Here is a 24,479-nt window from a genome sequence, read left to right on the forward strand (position 1 = left end):
TTGAAAATAAGTAAATGACGGTTAGCATCAGAATATGTTGATTTCATATTTGCCTAATTTCCATCATGTGTGAGTGAATATATCAACAATGGAGACATCTAGAAATTCAGAGAATCTGACTTGGTGAAGGCAGAATAGCAATAAGAATACTCATATTAATAAAAATTGATTTTTAAATATTCATTGAGGACTTAATTGCGAGTCAGATTTTTGTCTGGGTTGGTCTCAACTTATTTCTCCAGATTTTCCAAGTAGTAACATCACAGGCGTGGGTTCTCAGGTGTGGCCTTCTTTTTCCTTTTCGTTTTCCCTTCCTTTTTTCTTTCTGTGCTTCTATTTTTGCTTTCCTTTTTCATTATTTTACTCTTCTTCTCCCTTCTTTTCTTCCTGTTTTCCTTCCTTCCTTCTTTTCTTTCTAAAGACGATAGTTGAGTTGATTAGGAAGAGAATACACTTTTAAACAACTAGAAGCAGTTCGTGTCATCTCTTTCACATAGTTTGAATTTGCTTACTTTGTGAGATTTTTTTTAAAAAAACTTACAAACACAATTACTCAAAATTTTCTATAAATAACCAGATGGTTTCAAAGAATATTACCTTACCTTTTTGTCTACACCAGCACTGCTCAATAAAAATAAAATATGATCTGCATAAGTAATTTAGAATTTTTTTACATTAAAAAGCCTAAAGAATTAGGTAAAATAAATTAATGTACACTCTGTTCAAACCAATTCTATACAAAAAAGTTGGTATTTTATGTTGAAATATAACATATACTTTTGCATAATAAAACTTACCATTAGTTAGATATTGCCCATTCTTCTTTCCTTTTTTGTCAGTCATGGGGCTTGAACTCTGGGCCTAGGTGCTGTCTTTGAACTCTTCAGCTGAAGGCTAATGCTTTACCAGGTGAGCCACAGCAGCACTTTTGGTTTTCTGGTGGTTATTTGGAGAAGAATCTCATGGACTTTCAAGCCCAGGCTGTCTTTGAACTGTGATCCTCAGATCTCAGCCTCTCGAGTAGCCAGGATTAGAGGTGTGAGCCACTGGTGCTCGGCTACTGTCCATTTTTCACTCAACCCCAGTCTTTGAAGCTGCACTTCTGCACAGGAAGTTACACTTTGTGCTCATCTCCTGAGGACTGGACAAATAAATATTCAATATTTAATAGCTGTGCCTGACCAGTAGCTGCAGATCAGACAACACAACTTGTTTTTCAGTCTTGTGCTTTTCTTTCCTTTTTCTTCCCCTCCCACTTTTTCCAATCAACAAAATTTCACATAATTCTTACAAATATCTTACTAGAATTTTTTATCAAAGCATCAATTTTTGAAGTCAGCAGATCTACAAATATTAGTCTGTCATATTAAGGAACAAACATGAGTCACTATTTAACAGTTTGGGGAAATGGTTTGACATTTCCTGAGGACATGTGACTAGTTTAATTATGCTGTCATTTACCTGTTTGACAGTTTCCTAAATCTAATTCCTCTGAGACGAATTAGAATTGAATAAATAGTAGTTGCTAAATATATGTACATGTATATGTATATGCAGCACCTTTCCTGAAAATTTTTGCTTGGAGACCATACATCTCAGCACAAATTATCACTATACAGTTGTGCTTGACTAGTTTTGTGTTTTCTAGGGGCCATATCATAACCTAAGCTGTCCTGTCTCGTCTCTGCTTACTTGACATCAATCTTCTGTCAATTCCTAAAAACACCTAATTCATTCTCCACATTGAAGCTACTGTCATCATTTTAAATTACACATAAGATTATGTTTAACTACTCTTGAAATTAAAGCCCCTCAACGATGGCAATAAAACCCTTGCAAATGCCTAGCAAGATCTAAAGTCTAGACTCTATGTACATAAGCTCATCTAGTCCCGTTTTTTCCTCTGGCTCCTTGTGTGCCTTAAATGTTCTCCATTCAGTCTAACTACTTGTCACTTGTTTGTCCTTGCATATATTATCTGGCAGATGTCACTTGTCTGAGAAAAAAAAAATTTGTCCTCAGAAATTTCTTTGTGCACTCCAATGTAACTTCCTTTTAGTGACTTCATCAAAATTACAACTAAATATTTAACTAGATGATTAACTTTAGAGTATCTAGTTACTTTCTAAAATTACTATGTAACTTGTACTTATACAGAAATAATGTTTGGTTTTCCTCTCTTGTTTCAAATGCCTCAGTAGTTCTCAATAGACACTTATAACATTATAACGTAAGTATCTAAAACCTAAGATTCCAAAGCATTACTATTGTAGGGCATGTTTGCTGTGTATCTCCAAACTTCAGTTTCCTAAACAATATAGAAAAATAAACAAGGCTATCATGAACATTTAATGAGATTGTTTTTGATAGACTCTTATTTCCTTAAAGAAGAGGCTCACTGAAGTTCAAGGATTATGGAGGTGACAATTTTTATCAAACTGTAAACTTTCCCACTTGGTTTGTGTGCATCTATGCCAAGAATGTCCTTATAGTAGTACTTCCTGTGCATATAGAAAGAATACACTTATAAGGGTAAAACTATTATAATTCTTTTCGATATTTACATTTTAAACCTAAATTATATGCTCCTTAAATTTTCATAAATGTGCAAATGCAGTGAAGTGAAGTCATTTTTGGAAGAGTGACAAGATTAATGCCAGAATGTGCTGCTATGACCTGCCACAGCTAACCAAGTCTTCACTGATAGGGCTCAGATCTTAATATTACAATCACATCCATAGTGTCCTTGTTTATGCTAAGTATTTCTTGAGAAATAAGATTTTTTTTTGTTGTTTTTTTGCCAGTCCTGGGCTTGAGCTCAGGGCCTGAGCACTGTCCTTGGACTTTCTCAAGGCTAGAGCTCTACCACTTGAGCCTCAGCACCACTTCCGGCTTTTTTCTATGTATGTGATACCAAGGAATCGAACCCGGGTCTTCCTGCATGCTAGGCAAGCACTTTAACCACTAGGCCAAACTCCCAGCCCGAGAAAAAAGTTTTTGATGATGATATATTAATTATCTCATGAAGTTACACTCTAACTTCTCCAAGACCCAGTCATTGCTTCCTGAGAGGACACACCTAGCCTTGATTATTCATTGGTCTCATTGATCATCATCTCTGTACCTGGGTGAAATCATATATGAATCTGACGTAGCCACTGCCATCAAGAAGCTGGGATCCCAACCAAGTTCATGTAGATGCTAGTTAAACATCACACTCTGCTTTTGTCTTTTGGGTCTACAGACAGCTCAGACCTCATTTACAATCTAGTCCATCTTTTCTTCATCCGAGATGTCTTCTATGATCTTCTTATGCTTTGAGGTTCAACAATACCTGTGTCTAAACCATTCAGATCTGTTATGATGTCCTGTCACCTTCTGTACCCATATGATTCTATCTATATTTAGATCCCTAGCTCAGGATCATATAGAAAAGCTCTTGGCAACTAGAGTGACCAGCTAGCTATTGCTCTTTGACCAAATTATTTATAATACTTAGTTTCTGCTTATGTGTAAATATCTAAGTCATAGACTATTGAGGGAACAAATGTGTTTTGCACAAAATTTGGCATACAGTAGGAAAGCTCAAACTATGAATACCTCTTTATCATCTTCTCCTCAGAAAGTATCATAGCCCGATAAAACATTAGAGTTTATTTAATTGATTAAATAAAGGACAAAGCATTGGTCCTAAGGTATTATGCTGATGAAAGTGCCTTGTGAAAGATAGGATGGTGTCAGAGTTAATCAAGTTTTGTCACAGAAGGCACTCAGCAGAGTGCTTGGGAGTTGTATTTTATTTTGTTTTATGGTGCTGGGGTTCAAATTTACGGCCTTATAAATATTAGCAAGTTCTCTATTGCTAAGCTATAACCCTGGGCCCTTAGCAAAATTTAAGAGCTGAAAAATTTTAGAGAAAATTCTGTTAATATTAAGATAAAGTACATCCAAATTTCAATAAGACAAAGAAACAAATGTGGTTAAGCATAACTTTATAGGGGCCAGGAACATGGCCTAGTGGTAGAATGCTTGCCTAGCAAGCATGAAGCCCTGTGTTTGATTCCTCAGTACCACATACACAGAAAAAAATAAAAAGAATAACTTTATAAACCGGATGAGATGGTACATGTCTTTAATCCAAGCTACCTGGAAAGTAGAGGCAACGGATCTTGAGTTTGAGATTAGCCAGGTCAAATACAGCAATAGGACTCAGAAGACACTGTTGAAAATGAATGAGACAACCTGTGGGTGGAGATGGGAAGGAAAAACTGCAGGAGAGTGTGAGCAAATGGGTGACATTGATCAAAAATTTATTGTATTTTATTGTTGGGTAATGTATAGAGGGGTACAGATACGGTCATCAGGTAGTGGGTATATTACTTCTTGAACATTGATAGCCCTTTTTGTTCCCCTTTCCCTCTCCCAACCCCTTTCCAATCATCTTGTTTTTCCCCTTCCCTTCCTTACCTCCAATAAACAAATAAACATATATACAATATACCAGGTAACAAAATTAGATACAGTATGCTTTATCTGTCTTATATAACTAAAACCTCTCTGTATATCACCTTTATAATCACAATTAAAATTGTAGGAAAAGAACAAATGATACAAAGAAAAATTTTAAAAAAGAAAAATATTTAGCCATGAGAGTTTATCTGAAAAAGCAAAGTAACAAAAGAGCCAACAGTATAGCTCAATTAGTAGAGTACTTGTTTAGCATGTTTGTTCAATACTCATACAACATACACATATGCACTTGTTTGCACACATACATGCACACACAAAAGACTTTATATATATAATTTAATTTTATCTTCATTTTATTCCTGTGTAAATTAGACATTACATTTTTCCAAATATGATTGTGGTCATAATGAAAATATATTTTAAGCTGATATCTTTACATAGCATTTTGTATCAATAATTCTTATTAATAGCTTTCCTTAAAACTGGCATTTTACTAAAATTGTTGAATGTAGATGAGTGGGGTTGGTTAGATATGGGAAGAAATATAACCAATTTTAGTGCAAAAAACCCTTTTGTATAACTACTTAAAGACAATAAAAATAAAAATTTCCCATTTAAATTCTTTTAATGCACTATCTCAAGACCTCCCAATTAATAATAGCGTTAGCACTGTCCAGACAAAAATCTGATGTAAATATAATAGTGGAGTTATAAATCAAACTTAAACTTAACAAGGCTATGTTTAAATGTTATGCTATGCAAATATGGATTATATGCCTCTTTGATCTTCATGCCAGGAGTGGATGACTTTGTAGAAAAGAAAATTGATAGAATCTAAAATTAATTATTTTTAATAACACAATTAATAAAGAGTTGAGCTGCTTTTAGAACTCCCATTATTTAATCATTATGTGGAAATCCTTTCACAATGATTCCTCAACCCCTCAAATATTGAAAAAGGAAAGGTAAAAGCACTTCAAAACAACCTAACATGTTCTAAAAGCAAGACACATCTTTGTCAGAATGATCTTTGTCACACTGGCAATCTCCATAATATTTTGGAGAAGACAGTCCTATGGAGAACTGGCTCATTTCAATAACTTGCTCGATCCATGTGAAATTGTATTAGTGGACAGGATGCCACATTTGGAACGAGTGCTGCCAAGGCTAGGTCTGCATGACAGAACTCAAAAGATATGAAAATATTCAGCCACACATTAGCGATTTCAGGTATGAACACAAGGCAAGGTGCTTATTCTTCAGGACACAGTGGCTTCTCAGAGCTATGGGCTTTGTTCTCCTTTTGAAGAAGTATTCTGCCAAAATCTGTATAATTCTCTAATGTTTCGGGGCAGAGGCTCACTGAGATGGCTTGTGTTGTGTACGGTCAACTAGATGACTGCAGATATCTTCCTGAAGTGTTACAGCTATGGGAAAGCTAGCACAACACACCTATTGACGGAATTGTTGAATAAAGACCAGCCAGGCTGGCAGACCTGGCTCTGCTCTGCCCACTTGGTTTGACTCAGAACTTGGGTAGCCTGTTTTACATATGGATGGACACTCCTACTTGGAACCGGCAAAACCTATTTCAATCTCAGCCCCTTGTTGGTTCAGCCACTCCTTTTTTTTTTTTTCCATCTAGGTCTTTTGACATGATTCTAGTTTAATGTCTTTATTCATTTGACATCAACAGTAAATTCTGTTCTCACTTATTTTACAGATCTTCCAGAATTATCTAATGATCAAGTGTTCTGAGCTTCCCTAATTCGTGCAATCTGTTCAGGGCTTCTTTAAAAGTATTCAGGCAAATAACAACATAAGGTAGTATTTAGAGCTTGTGGTTTAGATTCAGGTAACTCTGGTTTAAGACATACATAGGCTGCAAATTTTTAATATTAAAGCTAAGTTAGTTAATCAGCTTTTGGTACATAAGTACTAAATCATGCTAGTTATTTTTTCTTACGTCTGTGGGTCGAGATTACCCACTTTTCAGTTAAATCCAAATGATCAAGGTAAGGACCAGATCTTGCTTCATCTCCTATCTTCAACTAATGACATCGAAGGGTGTAGTGTACATTTTCAAAATGATATCATAACTTTAAAGAGTTGCTCAGAATTTTCCTTAGTGAGAATGTAAAATACATGTTATTACTAAGAAAACGTTTGACTCTCAAAGCACAAAGTAGGTAAAATTGAAAGTTGGTTCACTGTTAGTTTTCTCCCATCTAGAAACTACCAGTTTTCAGATCAAGTTAACTCTAAACTTGTCCTTTAGAAGATTTTTTAAGTGATTCAAAACTATCGAGCTTGCCTTCAAGAAAATGATCTGGAAATTTCCAATACTACTTACAGGGATAAAACAAAATCAAGCAGCCAACATGCAAAGTTTAGTTCTTGCATCTAGTAAAATATTATGAAGCATACCCTGGAGCAAAAGAAAAAAATCTGTAGGACAAATATATAATGGGAAAGATGATTGCACAAACAGAAGGTTAAAATATACATTTAAATAAAATAGCTACTATAGTCCATGAATTGGTTTTTTTAGCCCAAGATTTTTTTAAGTGAAAATATGAAGGAGAGAAACATAAAAAAAACCCAAATGAAGTTTTTATTCAGGCGATAACCTTGGTATTTAAATTTTTAATATGCACCAGATAAGATTTTAGAAATTTAGTCATTGTTACTTTTTTTAAAAGAAATGAATGAAGACATACAAAGAGAAGGGATTTAATGCGAAGAACGCAGAAGAAAGTTATGAAGGGTACACAGTTGTAGTGGCCTGTGGTTTAGTACCAAGTGGTCTACTAACATAAAATTATAACTAGAGAAAGTGGGGTATCAAATCTTTGAAGAAATAATGGCCCAATCATGTCAAAACTCAGTGAAAACAATAAACTCACAGATCCAAAGAACACAAGGTTATCAAATTCCCAATAGCAAATAAATCCAAACCACACCAAGGCTCACCCAAATCAAATTTATGAAAACAATTGATGAACAGATAATAAGCTCTTGAGGATAGACAATAAGGTAAAGCATATTAGGTATATAAAAGGAATCACATATTTGAGAGCAATCACATATTTATTAGAGATTATGATTGCCAGAGAATGATTCCAAATTTTTTTTGTCCGTCCTGGGCTTGAGCTCAGGGCCTGAGCACTGTCCTTGGACTTTCTCAAGGCTAGAGCTCTACCACTTGAGCCTCAGAACCACTTCCAGCTTTTTTCTGTGTATGTGGTACCAAGGAATCGAACCCGGGTCTTTGTGCATGCTAGGCAAGCACTCTACCACTAGGCAAAACTCTCGGCCCCGATTCCAAAATTTTTAAAACATTGAAAAAGAATAGCAAAATTTTCAAAGGGTACCAACAGAAAAGTTCTTTTAGAAGTGAGGATGAAAGACAGATGTCCAGATGTCCAAATAGACAGAATCCATCACTTGCTGTAGATCTATAAAACCAATACTCATGGAAGTTCATTAGATCAACATGAAAGAAAGGAAGAAATAGAGTTTATCAAGCTTTAACTAAAGCATTTACATTTCATTGCAAGGTAAATGCATTATACATAAAATAATATCATGTAGTAAGATATAATATTATCATATCTAATTATTATAATTAAACATAGAATTGATATTGAAGTTTTATAAAATTGTAATTACAAAATTATTATACCTTAATAATGAGTAAGTAGTAATTTATAATTGTCGATAATAGATAATCACAAATTGAACTGTTAGAATTCTGTGCCATTTATTTATATCATTGGAGGGAAGGCAGGGTAACACAGATTACTTTTGCAAAGGGAGATTTTCTTATGAAAGAATGGGCTTCCATGTTCAAGAATTCATTTTCTTGTAGCTGTAAAGAAAGCATTATGTTTGTCTGTTTTTTTGCTGATCATGTACTAGATTTCATTTTCAGATCCCAAAAGCCACCCAACATTTCTTGCAACATGGCATTCTTCAATGCATCTGTTTACTTTATCAAGCTAACAAGTATGTCTTCCTCTAGTCTGCTTACATATATTTTATATCATATAATGGAATTAGGAAATGTTAGCCCTCGTTTTTGACTTATAACATAACCTTACCAGCTGTGACATCTATCAGTTTTGCTAATTCTATTAACATGAAAGAAAATTCAGATTCTGCCCACACTCAAGGACAGAGGACATGAGAAGGTGTTTTTAGTGAAAAAAATTCACATGTTTCAAGAAAGAAAGTATGTTTAATTTTTCAAATGTCCCTCCATCATTTTAATTAGATCTTGGTAAATTTCTTTGGGTGCATCCTTTCCAAGGTAAAAATCCAGGTGATTGTAATGTGGAATATTTTTGTAATAAATAAGGTTTGCAACTTTCGGAAGTAAATCTTCAGTGTCTCTAATATCAGCCACAACATCATGTCCACCACTCCATATTGCTGTGGGAACTTGCATCTTGGTAATGTTGTAAACTGGAGGCGTAAGCTGCATGAAATAAAAGAAATGGAGAGAGATAAATCTACACTACAGAAATAAACCTAAGTTACAAGAAGTGATAGAATCAGACGTTAGTCAAGTTTTCCAAACCCTGAAAATATGCAATTAATGTACACTGAAAGATAATACAGAGATTAAAGAACTGTGCTACTTTCCATCGCTGTGACACAATGCCTGAAAATAACTCCAAAGGAAGAAATAGTAAAGTTTTGGGTTTGATCCACAGCACCATAAAGAAACAACCAGAATGCACAAAAGCAAATGATGCTATGGAGATTCATGTTTATAATTCCAGCTCTCAAGTGACAGGCAGAAGAATTGTGAGCTTGAAGCCTGCTTGGCAACATTGCAAGTTCCAGCATAGCACTGACTACCTAGTGATATGCTGTCTTCAAAACAAAACAAAGCAAAGAAAGAAAAACAAAAAACAAAAAAGGAAGAAAGAAAAGAATTTAAAGTTTCCAAATTTATACATTGAAGAGTTTAAAGCCTCATCTATGTTTGATGACTTATTGTTCACCGAGTGTTTACGCAAAGATGACAATTAGTGCATCTTATGGCAAAATAAAAACAACAAAATCTACTTTCTTTTAATATAGAACATTTATTCTAAAAGTATAAGTAGATATTGTTGTGAAATATCATGACAGTCATTTCCCAGCAGGTAGGGACAATTTTTCTTTGAGGTGATAAATTATGATAAATAGGGCTTTTATAATCTAAACAGTGGATTGGTAAGAATGTAGTTAGCAGATGGCATTGTAAAGAATTATACAGAAGAAAATTATTTTAATAGAGATGGATTTATAGTAAGAGAATTCACTTTTAAAGGAATAATGTGTTTGTAAATTCTCTTTTCTGAATACAGTAGAACTAAACCTAGGGACCTTTTTAATTTCAGTGTGATGGAAGAAGTGTGGATATTAGATCCAAGAATCTCTGAGCAATATTTATGCAATGTTCATTTGCTAGCTAAATGATGCTGACAATTTACTCATCCCTCTTAAACCTCAAAAATGAAGATTATAATATTCACTAGGCACAGTTATTGAGATTAGAAATAGTGGCACATGGTGAGACCAAAGAAGTAGCATGGTATAGAAGCAATAAACAACTGCCATTATAGCAAATGGGGAGTGTGTAGGGACTTATTTATGGACATTATTTTTAGCGGTTAATTTGTAGTATGCAGCTGACATGTGGTTATATTATTGTACCTGATGGAAATGCATCATATTCTTGGCAGAATTTCCCCAGTCAAAAGCTTGGAGTTGACCAGAATTAACAGCCTAAGACAGAACAAAAGTAATAGTCATATTCAAGTGATACAAGTATATATTGAAAGTTATCATGTAAGAAATGCACAAAACACTGATTTTTTACCCTTCTCCTCAGGCACATGAATTACATTTCACTAAAGAATAATCAGAAAAGTCAGAAGCCAATGGCTTATACTTGTCATTCTAGATATTCTGGAGTCTGAGGCGTAAAGGATTGTAGCTCAAAGTCATTCACAGGATACAAAATAAATCGCAAAAAGCAAGACTTAAGCTGTGAATCAAGAGGTTGCATATCAGACATGAGGAAACAATCTGAGTGAGCACAAGGTCCAAGATTAATCAAATAATTTTTAAAAATTGAAAGAGATACAAGGAATCCAATAGTATAACTCTTTTGAACAACTAACAGGTCTGCAAAAGGAATATTAGGAGACTGGAATGGAGGAGACTGATGGGAGGGAGTGAAGCAAATGAGAGTGGGCAAATAGAGAGAGGAGGGCTGAGAAAATAGTCATTATGTTCACAGTACACTATGTAAAACAACAGCATAACTTGACGGTAGGGATGGGATGGGAAAAGGGGGAGGGATGACGAAGGAGTGATGTTGATCAGGATACATTGTCCTCATCACCTGACTTCTACAGTTGACACCGTTTTGTACATCTACTTAATAAATATATTAAAATGGATACGGATTTACATAAATTTCATAGGGTTTGGCTTTCTTCCAATACTTTCCCATTGGCAATCTTCCTACATCAATGTAGCAGTACTCTGGAAACTTTTTAATAGGGTATTGCTTTATTTATTTTCACATATGTAGGCAATACTCAAGTTGAACTCAGAGCCTAATGCTTGCTAGGTAAGCATTTACAACTTGAGCCAAATCCCTAGCCCCACACTGAAATTTTTTACCTAGCTTCTGTATACACTGGCTTCAGGAATTTATAAACATATATTTTTTAAAGGTCCTGGCTTAACACTATGAACAGCAAGAACATAAAATGAGTGTTCAGGGACTAAGTGTAAAATTGAATATGTATGACTTAGGAAGCCAGGCACATTAGAGATTTTCTTCCCACCAGCAGGAGGCCCTGTTGTCTAGAACATTCCGAGACTTGGAAAAGTTATCTTCTGGGAGATAAGGTCTTCAAAGCTTTACAGAAATCCCCAAACAGAGATTTTCATTCTCTCTGTAACCGTGATTATCAACTTAAATGCAAGGAATAAGTTTATTATTGTGGATATTAAAATATAAATGACTAGAGTTCTCTCTACATCCATCTCTGATCTCTGTATTTTTCTCAGTCTCTTGTCTGTCTCTTCTTCTCTCTCCCCCCCCCCCCCCCGCCCGGTCTCTCTCTCTCTCTCTCTCTCTCTCTCTCTCTCTCTCTCTCTCTCTCTCTCTCTCTCTCTCTCTCTCTCTCACACAGACACACACACACACACACACACACACACACACACACACACACACACACACAGAGTTCTTCAAGCTCTACCAGTTAAGTTTGACTTGTCTTAGAGCTTAATGAAGAAATGAGACACATCATTTTAAAGTGAGGGTAAAAATCCAAAGCATTATTAATATCCCCTTAGGTTGAAGTTTGTTAACAATGTGAAATTATTTCCATATTCTGAAATGCCGTATGTGCCAACTAGAGCACAAGGTTTGCTGGTTCACACTGTCATTTACATAACGTTCTATTTGAAGCCATGATGATTTCCCTGAAAAGGAAATCATCCCTAAAAAGGCAACGTGGTCAAATGAGAACTCCTTCAGGATATGTGGGAATTGAGTTCATCACCAAGACCCTGAAGTCAAGGAGAAAGGGGGAGTTGATACTAGGAACACCCCTGACAGGTGCTTCTCTGGGATCCACTATGCAGGATCTCTCCGAGGTAGATCTGTGGCAGGAAGAGGAAGCATACCTGGGCCCAGTGCAGCATATTCTGAACAGACGTTCCCGCAGGGCCTTGTGACAAGTACACATCCAGGCGACTCTGCAAATAGATCATTTCTCATCTAGAGCCAAATCATGGAATCCTATCACACATCAACTTGTGAAATATGAATCACTTCTTCTATTTTAATTTTAGGATTGAAAAAATTTCAGCTTTCAGAACAATTTAGGTTCACAGCATAATTCAGTAAGAACTACGAAGTTCCCATCATTATTGTCAATATATCATCTTTATCCCCATGATCATCATCATACACCAGAATGAAGCATTAGTCTTCTCTTTTTCCTTCTCCTTCCTTCCTTCCTTCCTTCCTTCCTTCCTTCCTTCCTTCCTTCCTTCCTTCCTCCCTCCCTCCCTCCCTCCCTCCCTTCCTCTTTCTTTCTCTCTTTCTTGCCAGTTCTCGGGCTTGAACTCAGGCATGGGTATTGTCCTCGAGTATTTTTTGCTCAAAACTAGGGCTCTGCCACTTGAGCCACAGCACCACTTCCAACCTTTTCTGTTTATGTGGTACGAAGGAATCGAATCCACTGTTTCATGCATGCTAGGCAAGCACTCTACCACTAGGCCACATTCCTGAACCTGAAGCATTATTCTTTGTCCTTACAAAAAGAATAATGTAAGTCATCTCCAGTCTCTAGTATGGCACTCTTAACATTTGACCCAGCCAGGATTTGAGTCCTGATTTTTTGTGGGGTGTTTTTGTTGCTGCTGCTGCTGTTTTGTGTTGTTTTGTTTCTTGTGGATTATTTTCAAGATTGGGTCTCACAAACTTTTCTGCCCAGGCTAGCCTAAAATTATGATTTTTCCATTGTCAGTCTCCCAGCATTGATGCCCTGATAAAGAACTTTGTCTTTAAGAATGCACCCTTCTAGAACTGTCCCAGGCATATACTAATTATTACCATTGAGAGAAACCAGGGAGTTTATGTTTCTTTGAGTCTGGCTTACTTCACTTAATATGATTTTTTCCATTTTTTAAATTTTCTTACAAATGGGATGATGCCATTCTTTCTAATGGAAACATGAAATTCCATTGTGTATGCATAGCCCATTTTCTTGATCCATTCATGTACTGAGGGTCATCAGGGTTGGTTCCATATCTTAGCTATAGTAAATAATGCTGCAATTAACATAGTTATGCTAATAGCATTAGTACGCCCATGTTCATGGTCATTTGGGTAAATGCCCAGGGGTGGGATTGCTGGGTCATTGGGAAGATATATGTTTAGTCTTTTGAGGAGCCTCCATACTGCTTTCTAGAGTGGTTGAACAAGTTTACACTCCCATCAACAGTACTGTATCAGTTCCTTTTGGTCACATCCCCTCCAGGCTCTGCTGCTATTAGATTTCTTGATAATGGCCAATGTAGCTGGGTTGAGCGGCAATCTCACAGTTGTTTTGATTTGCATTTCTTTTATGGCCAGAGATGTTGAGCATTTCCCCAACTTGTAGGGCTGTGGGGAAAGTGGGAGGGCATAACAATGTTCAACAAGAAAGGTAACCCCTCTGTATATCACCTTGACAATAAAATTACATTTAAAAATAAATTCTAAAAATAAATTTTAAGGGGCCAGGAGATTGGCCTAGTGGTAAAGTGCTTGCCTAGCAGGCACGAAGGCCTGGGTTTGATTCCTCGGTACCACAAAAGCTGGAAGCGGTGCAGTGGCTCAAGTGGTAGAGCTCTAGCCTTGAGAAAAGCCCAAGGACAGTGCTCAGGCCCTGAGTTCAAGCCCCACGACTGGAAAAAAAAATTTTTAAATAAAATAAAATTTAAAAAATGGTCTCTTTTCCCCAACTTTGTCCAACTTAGGCAATGACTACATATGACCTATGGAAGACAACCCCCTGGTTTAAGACAGGGGTGATGTGCCTTTTCTGTCCAGACACATTTCACCACATGGGTCCAAGAGTACAAGAGGTAAAAAATAAAGGACATTCAAAGAAAACTTGGATCGTGACACATTCAGAACAGATATAACTGCTTTCTTTTCTCTTTGCTTGATTTAAAAATTATATTATATATTCTATAGGGACTCTTTGGAAGTTTGTAGGAATATACTTCCAGTATATTTAGATTCTTTCTGGATTAAAATTTTCATTTTCCCCATATTTTCAATTGCATTGTTAAATAGAAAAAAAAAGTTATGCTTCTTATCAGAGCAAACATTTGAATCATTCTGGAGATTAAAAGAAGTCACTGAACAAAAGTTACTGAATAAGATTCCAAATCTCTGGATTTCAGGCTAGTTGTACTTTTTTTTAAAGTTCTACAAAAGTTGTTATAGCCCTTAGCTATGCTGTGCTAAAGTAAATTATCTTTCTGATGCTATAATTTTCCATAATCTAATCTTTGACAGTAAGACAAAACAGGATCTGATTATGTAGAAGAACAATAAGAGCCTCCAATGAAGAGCCAAACATGCTATTTTGTGAGGCCTTTCTCATCAAGTTCTCAGGCCAAGTCAAGGCAGTATTTCTGAAACCATCCTCTTTGTGTTTGCTTAAAGGGCTTTCTAATTAGCTATGCTTACATGCTTTCATCTATGTGATATGACTATCTAAGCAAGCATACTTACCTAGAAAATTGATTCAATGGCAAAGAAATATGAAAAGTATGTGGCTCAGCCATGTTTTGCATGAAAAACATAAAAGTCGTGAAATCAAGGAAAGTTTTCATCAGTGCTTTTCACTGAAGGGAGAACAAACATTGGATGGAAGTCTGGGAGGTAAATAGAAATCTAATTTTAAACATAGCTTCCATCTAGCTGGGGAATAAATAGTGACTTTCTTCCCTCTCTTACTCTTCCAGTCAGCTAGGGCTAATCAAAAAGAAAAACAATTCAGTTACGTTAGATGTGGCTTGATAAGGAACAGTAAATCCATTGCTACCACTCCAGAGCTATCTCCTTGACTCTTTTGATTAAGGGATGATTTATAAGTATTTCTACAAGGCATTCTTGATTATAGAAAACTGGCACAAACGTCCAGAGTCATGCTCTGAAATTTTATTTCAGTAGGTCTGAGGTAGGGCTTAGATATGTGAGATGAATTGGAAAAAATGAAACCCTACAGTAAATGAAGAACATTTTAAATGATAGCATTGTAGCTTCTGCCATGAGTTAGAATTCATGACTGGAAATCTTTCTTCATGTGTTCTTTCTAAGAATCCTGGGTACTTCTTCTCCGTGGTTGAAAGAAAAGCACACTTAATGACATTGCAAAGTGCAACAGGAAGACACTGGAATGGGCTTTTTACACAATCTTGAGAGTTCTCGATTCTTTTCTGTGCTGCAGAACCATTTTTCCCCCTGAACTCGGCCATTATACATACCATGTTTAGATTTTCTGGATCATACCCACTCATAGTAAACAGGAAGTTGCTGCACACAGGATGGAATACCTTCTGGTTGCACACTTTGGTAGCAATGAATTGGTCGAACAATGTGTGAGAGGAAAACATTTTGTCACCAAATAATGCCTAAAAGATCAATTTAAAGCGCCATCATGATCCCTTGGATATCAAGAGTGGAGAATGTGTCATCATTTAGACCAAGACTGTGAAGGATCTGGGCTCTGTGTCTGTCCTCTGAGAGATGAAGACATTTCTTCAACTTAGCCTTTGTCATCCTTCCAACTCATCTATGAATACTTTTTCCCAAGAATCTTTAACTAGAATTGTGGCCTGGTCCCAGAGAGAATAATGGGCCTTCATGGGAATTGGTAGAGCCTATGCATATGGCTCTTTATTTCACAAGCTATTTAATAATCTTAATAATGATTAAACATAAAGCGAAATGATCATTGTTCTTAAACTTTTGGAAACACTCATTTACAGTACTAGCTAAGACACATTTCTTGTGAACTCTTATCAATTGACAATTATAATCAAACACAATAGCTCATTTTTCATTGTATAGCACTTTTAATATTATTGCAGTATGATATTCTCTTTGGTAGACTAGATCTAGTAAATTTCTGGGAGGTAGACTTCATTGAATTTTGAGACACAAACATGGTGTTTGGTAAGATTGAAAGTATTTCTTATTTAATACAACATTTAATATTCTATTAAACTTTAATAAAATATAAAATATTAGGATCTAATTAATATTCATGTTCATATCAAAGGAAGAGAAGGAAGGGAGTGTAAGGAGGAAAAAATGAAGAGAAAGGAGGATAAGGAGGGAAAGGCGAATAGAAAAAGAAGGTAAAGGAAGAGAAAGAGAAACCTTAAAAGTGGAGAGGCCTAATATCTTTAAACTAGTTTATATTTCTCATTTTTTAGATCTGGAAAGTAATAATAGGCCATTACAGACACTAATTCATTCTAAATTTTTTTTATTATGGTACAACTACTAAGCATTTGGATAATGTACCAAATAATCAAGTTAACTTATTTGTCAAAATATAATTATTCCTATGTAATTATCATCATAATTTGATAATGATAGCAGTATAAATTCCCAGAGTAAATTTATTTTCAGAATGTTCTCATCTATTCAATACTTACAAATGGGGTAATCTAATAAAAGCACTACTTGACTAAATAATGAACTAAAAGGCAGATCTAATTTTTGACCACTGAATATTTTGATTTTTTTCACTTTCTAATATCTTCTCAATTAATACATAGGAAAAAAATTAAGAAATAACCTGCTCACAGGAATAATCAACTGTAAAAATGGAATGTAATGGAAAGGGTTCTATCTACCAAATGGGCTTTTATTCTGTTTTGGTACCTTTCTCAAGTAGTCAATGAAATAATACAATAGTCTCTCAATTCGTTATTTTTTAAAAATTAGTCCTGGGGCTTATATTCAGGGCCTGAACACTGTCCCTGGGATTTCTCAAGGCTAGAACTCTACCACTTTAGCCACAGCACCACTTCCGGCTTTTTTTTCTAATTGTGTGGTACGAAGGAATTGAACCTGGGTCTTCGTGCATGCTAGGCAAGCACACTACCACTAGGCCAAACTCCAAGCCCATTCATTTTTTTCCCCAGTCCTGGGGCTTAAGCTCAGGGGCTAAGCACTGATCTTGGGCTTTCTAAAGGCTAGAGCTTTACCACTTGAGTCACAGCACCACTTCCAGCTTTTTCTATGTATTTGGTACCAAAGAATGGAACCCCAGTCTTCATGCATGCTAGGCAGGCACTCTACTCCTAGGCCAAACTCCGTACCTCAATTCATTTCATTTCTGTATCCACTATTCTATATTTATCTAATGACAAAAAGATACTCCTTAACTCAAACCTAAAAGTGAAGATTGTAATATAAACCAGTAGGAAGTCCAATACTTGCTTACAGGGTGCAAATTGTGCAAGCCTGCAGATGTAATTCCAGTGTGATTATGGAAAAAGCAAATTCATCTCTATGCTGTCCCCTCCTATCTTTCCTTCATTCTGTCTTTTCTTGTCTTGGTGCCAGGTTCTGAACTCAGGGGCTTAGTAACTTGAGTTTCCCTGCCATGTTTACACAACTGGCATTCTGCCACATGAACTACACCTCCAACCCAGTTTTTGTTGGTTAATTTGAAAATAGAATCTTTTCTGCTATGCTGGCTTTGAACCTCCATTCTTTAAATCTGAGTTTCTTCAGTAGCTAAGATGACAGATGTGAGTTCAGCCAAAAATCTGCTTTATTTTTCATGCCAACAGTAAAATATTTTTAAAAGAAATAAAGTAATCTCATTTAGAATAGCTACAGAAAAGGAAGTAAAGATACTTTAAAATAATTTTAACCAGAAATGAAAACTCATCAGTAAAAGCTCTCATTGATATACTGATAACCAATAACTCTAGTGATAATGGTTGGGAGTAACGGGGCAGTATATAAGAGAAGAAACATTTTGTATTTATGGATTGGGAGAATCAATATGGAAAAAACATTGATGCTACATAACGTGGTCTAAAGATTCACTGCAATGCCTATTATGTCAATGAAATACTTCACAAAAATAAGGGAAAAAACTTAAAATACATACAGAAGTGCAAAAATCACTGAATAAACAAAATCTTCAGGGAAAAAAAATAATGTGGGAAGCCCCACTTTATCTCTCCCTTCACTGTGATTGAAGAGTGACTGGAGAGAAGATTCTAGACATAGATGAAGACACCGTGGTGGAATGGCTCAGGAATGAGCTTCCTGAACCCTGACAACTCCATATCCTCAGTAGAGGAACACGTGCATTTTCCTTGAAGGCATAAGTCTATTTGCAAAATGTCATTTGCCATCTCGTGAAACCTATGGAAACCCAAATACTCACACTTTCTCCAAATTTAAATTCGGCGAGGTTGCTTACCTTGACAGCTTGCCTGGAAAGAGTTGTTAATTTTCTCATGGGACTTCGGGTGTGTTTTACTGTGACAACTGGAGCCAGTGCAAAAAATACCTTGATCCTTTTAGCCAGTTCTAGGTTTGTTGAAAATGCTATGAAAGCTGAAGAATACATTTGTTAATAGAGTTAAAGGGAGAAATGCACTAGTTAGCAGATTGAAAATAATTCTGTCTTCATTGTGATAATCTATGAAGTCACATTGAAGAAAAGCATATCAAGCACAAAACTACTCAGGACAAGTATGGGAAGGAATTGGCAAGTTTCTCAAGGATGGTATTGGCTAACTCAAAATCAAATCAGTCATTTGGTCTTTGGGTTGAGTGTGCTCTATGACCATGTCTGGTTAAACTCAAAGGATCATTAGGCAACGATGGTCTCCAATAGGATTTACTCATGGCTTACTATCCACAGGTTGTATAAAAGTTAATTCCCCTACATAAGACTTAGCTTTCTCTATCTTTCAATGGGGATAATAGAAAACTTAGAGGATTATTCAATATATGCATAAATATATAACAGTTTTTATATCATTTTATAATGCATATATCTATGTATCCATAGAATACATATACACATACACACATAATTTCCATATATAGTCTCTCCGGCATTTCCTTGGACAGATCTTTATAATTCTCTGCTCTCCTTTTGGTGTTCTGTGTAGATTGGAGATCTTCAAGGTGAGAATGAATGACATATTGATCTCCATTTCCCCAACATACAATGTACATGTTACATGTAACAAACATGTTACATTTTTGTTACAATGTCTGTTGGGTACACAAATGGGTAAATAAAAAGTCTTTCTCAGGCTCATGATCCTCCATATTTATGTGAGGGGAAAAACGTCCCTGTTATCATTTTTGTTTAACTTACTCCAGATTAACCAGAAAAAGGAAACATGATTTTTTTCCTCAGTTAAACTGCATTAGCTAGAGTGCCTAGAGAGAATAGATATATTGATTCTGGAAGAAGCCCCCAACATTTTCTCACCATATTTACCCCAAGATACCTATGGTAGTTCCCTGAGAGTGGCCCACATAATACAGCTGCTCCTGCCCAGTTTTCTCTATGATAAAATTGATTGTAGCTGGAAGGTCATATTTAGCCATCTCATCCAAACTGTTAAAAGAAAACAGAAACAAAACCTGAAAATATATAATACTTTTAGACCTGTAACATTCAAATACAGTCATTGTACCCTGCTTTGGTTAAATGAGACACGAAGAAATGTGATATTATATACTTGGACAAGCTAGCTTTCAGGTTGTCACCTTGATTGAAATACTTAAAACTTTTATGAAGTTAGAATAAAAATATAATCTGAGTTGAGAAGTCCTACTGATGATTTTCTTGGGAGGCTAAATCATATAATTCCATGATAGATTTACCAAAACCCAATTGCTTTGAATGTTTATCTAAAAGCAATAACAAGCAATTGGATCTGAAGAACTCATTCACTAAATCAGAATTTTCAGGGAAGAGTCCTGTTAATCTTCATATGTATCAGTGGCCTCAGGTGTTTCTGATATGCATATCATTGAGAAAATACTTATGGAATCACCTTGTCATTTGCAAAACTGTAGTGACACAAACACACTGGTGTAAAGCTGAAAAATGACAAATGAGTTCCAGAAAAAAAAATCGAAATGAGGACATGGAATACATGGTTTTAGTGACCTAGAAGATATGGTTTTTTAGCTCCCATGTGAGTACATGGATCTGTCTCTGTGACCAAGCATTTCAAGGCTCAGGAAAGCAGACACTGACAGTGATTTTGTATTGAACTATTCTGTGATCAGAATACACATACCACACCACAAAAGGAAGGAAGGAAGCAGGAATCTGAAAACAAACAGCAATAGCATAAAGCGTGGGTAGAACAGGAATGATTTTTTTTTTATCCTGTGAATTCGTTGGGTACACTTGAGCAGAATGAAAATAAAATGACCATCTGTTTATGCATACAAATAAGCAAAACACACAGTTCATTTATTAGATTTCTTTTTACCTGAAGGCCCAATATTCCGATGACTTGGGAGAGAGTTTTATGTGTTTTCTGGACCAGGTATTTCCCCTGCTGTTTCCCAACCACACATCATAACCATGATCTGCCAGAAGGAAAGCCAAGCTGTTGTTGGGTAGGTTGCATATCCAGTTACTGGCAGATGCAATTAGGCCATGTTGCAGATACACAACAGGCCTGGAAACTGTGAAACAAAGAATACAGAATTTCATGTCTGAACTTCCTCACTGCTCACATGAAAACTCTGTTGACTTCCTGTGTTATGTAAGAAAAGGGAGAAAATCTGTTTCTGAAAAACCTGAATCTTTTCTTTGTATCTTATTTTTCTTCTTTGTAAAATGAAGATAATATATGGTGCACTATAAAGGTATTGGAGTCAGAGTGGCCCCGTTCAAATCCTTTTTCCTATGTGTTTCAGTTAACAACTGGCCTGTGTAATGGGAAATAATCATTAGTATTACCACATAGATTGTTATAAGAGTCCAATGATAAGTACATTGGAAGACTTTCCACAAAACCTAATATTAACTCTTATTTAAATTTATGATATGTTATTTCTCAAAAAGCAGCTCATTGCTACATTCTAGGGTTCTCTAAAAATAATAAAATCCTAACACAATGGCATTTATTAAAATCTAGGAATTGTGATAGATTTTATAGGTATTGCTTCATTTCATTTGAACTATTAGAAAACAAAGTGCAAGGCTATACATAGAATTTTGCACAATGTAAGTAAAATTGTTAATTTTATATTAATGCTCATTCCCAATGCAGAATTTTAATGCCTTAAGAAAGATTAAAGAAAAAAGGAAATGGAAAAGAAATATTGAGAAGCAAAGAGGGACCATGCACAATAAAGTTACAAAGGCCCTTTAGTAAAGCTCATGATGAATACTATTAGGTTACGGTTACTCTAAAAATAAAACCCCACTGATAGGCAAAGAAATGATTATATATAGATTAATAGAGCTAGAAATTATCATAGCATTGAAGAGAGTATGTTCAAACTTGAACCTGAGAGAAGTTTTCAAATTAGAGAGAAATTCTAGAAGGCAAAATAGATATTAGTAACACCACATGAGGACATGGGCGAGAGTAGTTTTAAGAATGACTCTTACAGAAGTATCAATAGAATAAGAGTACATTTTTCTTGACTTAGAAAAAATCATATTAAGTGAAGTAAGCCAGACTCAAAGGAACATAGGCTCAATGGTTTCCCTCATTTGTCATAATCAATAGAAACCTTGGGCCCTCCTAGCAGAGACTCACAATAGAACAAAATCTAGATACATAAGGCCATACAGTATGACACTAAATGTAAGGACCTCCAGGATATAGAAACAAAAGCCATATAATGAGTGATTGTTGTCCTTAATGTACTATGTTATCTCTCATTTCTTTTGCTGTCCCTTAGTTATCTCATATTGTTACAATATTTCACCTTGTTAACTGATATATTTTATATATGCTTAATGATTATTTGAAATTGGATAGGGAAGGGGGGAAATCAAGATGAGTGGGAGGAGGGAAATGGGGACCATGACATGAGAAAGGGTATCAATTTATGTGAAGTAATGTACCTTCTATCTGGTGAATATAATGTAACCTTTCTATTAATTACAATAAAAATATATGAAAAAAGAATACATTTTCTTTTATTTCGATGAATCTTTTGAGAAAAAGATAATGGAAAAGGCCAATTCAACAGAGTATATGTAAATGTATTAAAATTTCAAAGAGTTCTACAAATAAAAAGAGTGGGGGTGGTGCAAGAACCATGACCTATTTCAGAACAAGAGCTTTGGTGCTGCTCCAAGGACATCTCTACTCTGCGTACTTTTTTTTTTTTTTAACCAGTCATGGTCCTTGAACTCAGGGCCTGAGCACTGTCCTTGGGCTTTTTCTAGGCTAGAGCTCTACCACTTGAACCACAGCACCACTTCCAGGTTTTTCTTATGTATGTGATACCGAAGAATCGAACCTCAGTCTCGGTGCATGCTAGCCAAGCACTCTACCACTAGGCCAAACTCCCGGCCCTCTGTGTACTTTTATTTCATAACAAAACAGACCACTACCTGTTTTCCTCAGGCATCCTCTTCCATGAGTAATTCTATAAATTCCAAGGATATAACCATCCTTGGTCACAACATCATATTTTTCATGAGGATAACCCCAGAAAGAAATAATTTGGCTCTAAAAAGGGGAGAAAAATGTAGAACTTTAGGATATAATCTTCTACTTTTTACACATGCACTGTCATACATTCAATTACAGCTTAACTGTTCATCAGTCAATGTGTTGAGGCAGCATATAGTGAAAAATGAGGGTAATTTGACAGATTTTCTAGAAGAGGTTGCTTGCATAGGATAGAGAAGATGGGGTAGGGTGAGCCTACATTAGTTTGCTGAAGATAATCTCTAGTTATTCTCTTTGTCTTAATATTATCAAATAACTGTCAGGCAAAGATGGATAATCACCTAGTAAGAGAGAGCATAGGGATTGTGTACTACGCTGCAACTGATAACCTATGAGCTTTGCCAACTTAAATGAGAAGGGAGATAGAAGAAAGTATTTTTCAGATTCCAACTAACCAACTGAAGCAGAGAGGGCCATATCCAGAGATGGCTTGTCTACTTTGATTTCCCAGGGTCAGACAGATCCAGGGCAATATAGACCTAATCTTATTCTCTTTGTGTCCTCCCATCTCCTGTTTGAGATTTTCACTGGCTATGGGATCTGAAAATCAAAGGTAAAGGGAGCAACATGGTCTTGTCCTGACAGGTTAACCTCTAGAGCAGAGAAAAACAATAAGGAATTAGAAGGGTCAACTGGTATTGTCTCATGAATCTATATGAGAGGTCTCTGAGGTAGATTTTTTTAACAAATGGATAAACTGAAGTTCAGTAAGGTTAAGAATTTGTCCCAGGTTGCACACTAGGAAGATACACAGACAAAATTAATGACAAAGTGAGACACAACTTATAAGAAATGTATGCTTGCTCCTGTCAAGTATAAAAGTGCATGCCATAGGCTAGGAGTTACACAGGGGCGTGGTTAAAAGCCCAGATTCTGGAGACAGTTGGCATGGGGCCGATTCCTTTTTTATCATTCTTTGAAATAAAGCATATAGAAGATATCTGTCATATGTCTTCCCAATAATTCCCAGTACTATTCCATTCCATTTCTGACAAGAAAAAATTCTTTCTAGTTAGGACTCTTTGGGTATAAGCTGAAAAATCAAAGTTACTAAACCTAAAATAAGTATGGCTCACAAAAATCAAAGAATCTCCTCTACTTAAACCTCAGGAAAAACTCAGGAATATGTTATAGGAATAAGTAATATTTGCTTAATAATCTCTCCATGAAGCCATCATTAGATGGCAGGTCAAAAGACCAGCAGATGAAAAACTATCACCCAGACTAGGGCCAGCTATTTTAACTCTTGGGTTAGTGAAGCCAAGGAATAGGGGGAGAAGGCAAAGATTTATTTGTAGGGAAAATTGCTAAAAACTAGACAGGCTATACCAATTGTATCTAAATAGTGACTACTTGATAATTTCTTTTCTCAATGAGTCCTCAATGAGTGACTTACAATATTCATTGTAGCTTCAGGATTTATGACACTTCTTTTCTTACAACCATATACAGGTCCAAGAAGAAGCATCCAGCATACTACTGTTAAAAGTTGCCGCATTTGAAGTCTGCCTGAAAAAAGAAAAGTTAAGGTACTTGTCAGCAAAGAAAAAGGCTACAAAATGGAATCTGCTATAATATTTTTCATAGTGCTTTAGGATGGAACTGAAACATACACTTTCAGACTAGGCTTTAGCAGCTAATATAGTGAATTATCAAGGACTTATTCCATGAAACATCTTAAATGGTAAGTTTTCATTAAATGGTGGCCTTTTATT

The 24,479-nt window shown here is 35.7% G+C and overlaps 1 protein-coding gene across 2 annotated transcripts; it reads right to left on the bottom strand.

Moving 5' to 3' along the window:
• Positions 1–8,695: 8,695 nt before the first annotated feature.
• Lipk (lipase family member K) lies at positions 8,696–24,262 on the bottom strand. 2 transcript variants are annotated; one of them, XM_090346939.1, is made up of 9 exons: positions 24,161–24,262; positions 22,644–22,761; positions 20,554–20,653; positions 19,555–19,664; positions 18,507–18,643; positions 15,538–15,684; positions 12,175–12,246; positions 10,180–10,251; positions 8,696–8,950 (listed from the first exon to the last, which is right to left on the bottom strand). In XM_090346939.1, exons 1-9 carry the CDS (start codon positions 24,260–24,262, stop codon positions 8,711–8,713), a joined length of 1,098 nt encoding a protein of 365 aa, XP_090203065.1. In that variant the 3' UTR covers positions 8,696–8,710. The 2 variants fall into 2 exon arrangements, with proteins under 2 accessions (XP_090203065.1, XP_090203064.1); XM_090346938.1 differs by having other exon boundaries at positions 20,554–20,752.
• Between the last annotated feature and the right edge of the window lie 217 nt (positions 24,263–24,479).

The sequence above is a fragment of the Megascapheus bottae genome, chromosome 15 (assembly GCF_031878675.1).
Source record: "Megascapheus bottae isolate mThoBot1 chromosome 15, mThoBot2.hap1, whole genome shotgun sequence".
Taxonomy (NCBI): Eukaryota; Metazoa; Chordata; class Mammalia; order Rodentia; family Geomyidae; genus Megascapheus; species Megascapheus bottae.

What these genes read in the sequence shown, in the direction of transcription:
- Lipk (XM_090346938.1), bottom strand. Translation starts at nt 24,262, where the DNA reads ATGCGGCAACTTTTAACAGTAGTATGCTGGATGCTTCTTCTTGGACCT. An exon ending in CTGAAGCTACAATGAATATT is followed by an intron (nt 22,762 to 24,160) that starts GTAAGTCACTCA and finishes TCCCCTTTTTAG; the next exon opens with AGCCAAATTATTTCTTTCTG. An exon ending in CTCTCAGGGAACTACCATAG is followed by an intron (nt 18,644 to 19,554) that starts GTATCTTGGGGT and finishes TGTATTCTTCAG; the next exon opens with CTTTCATAGCATTTTCAACA.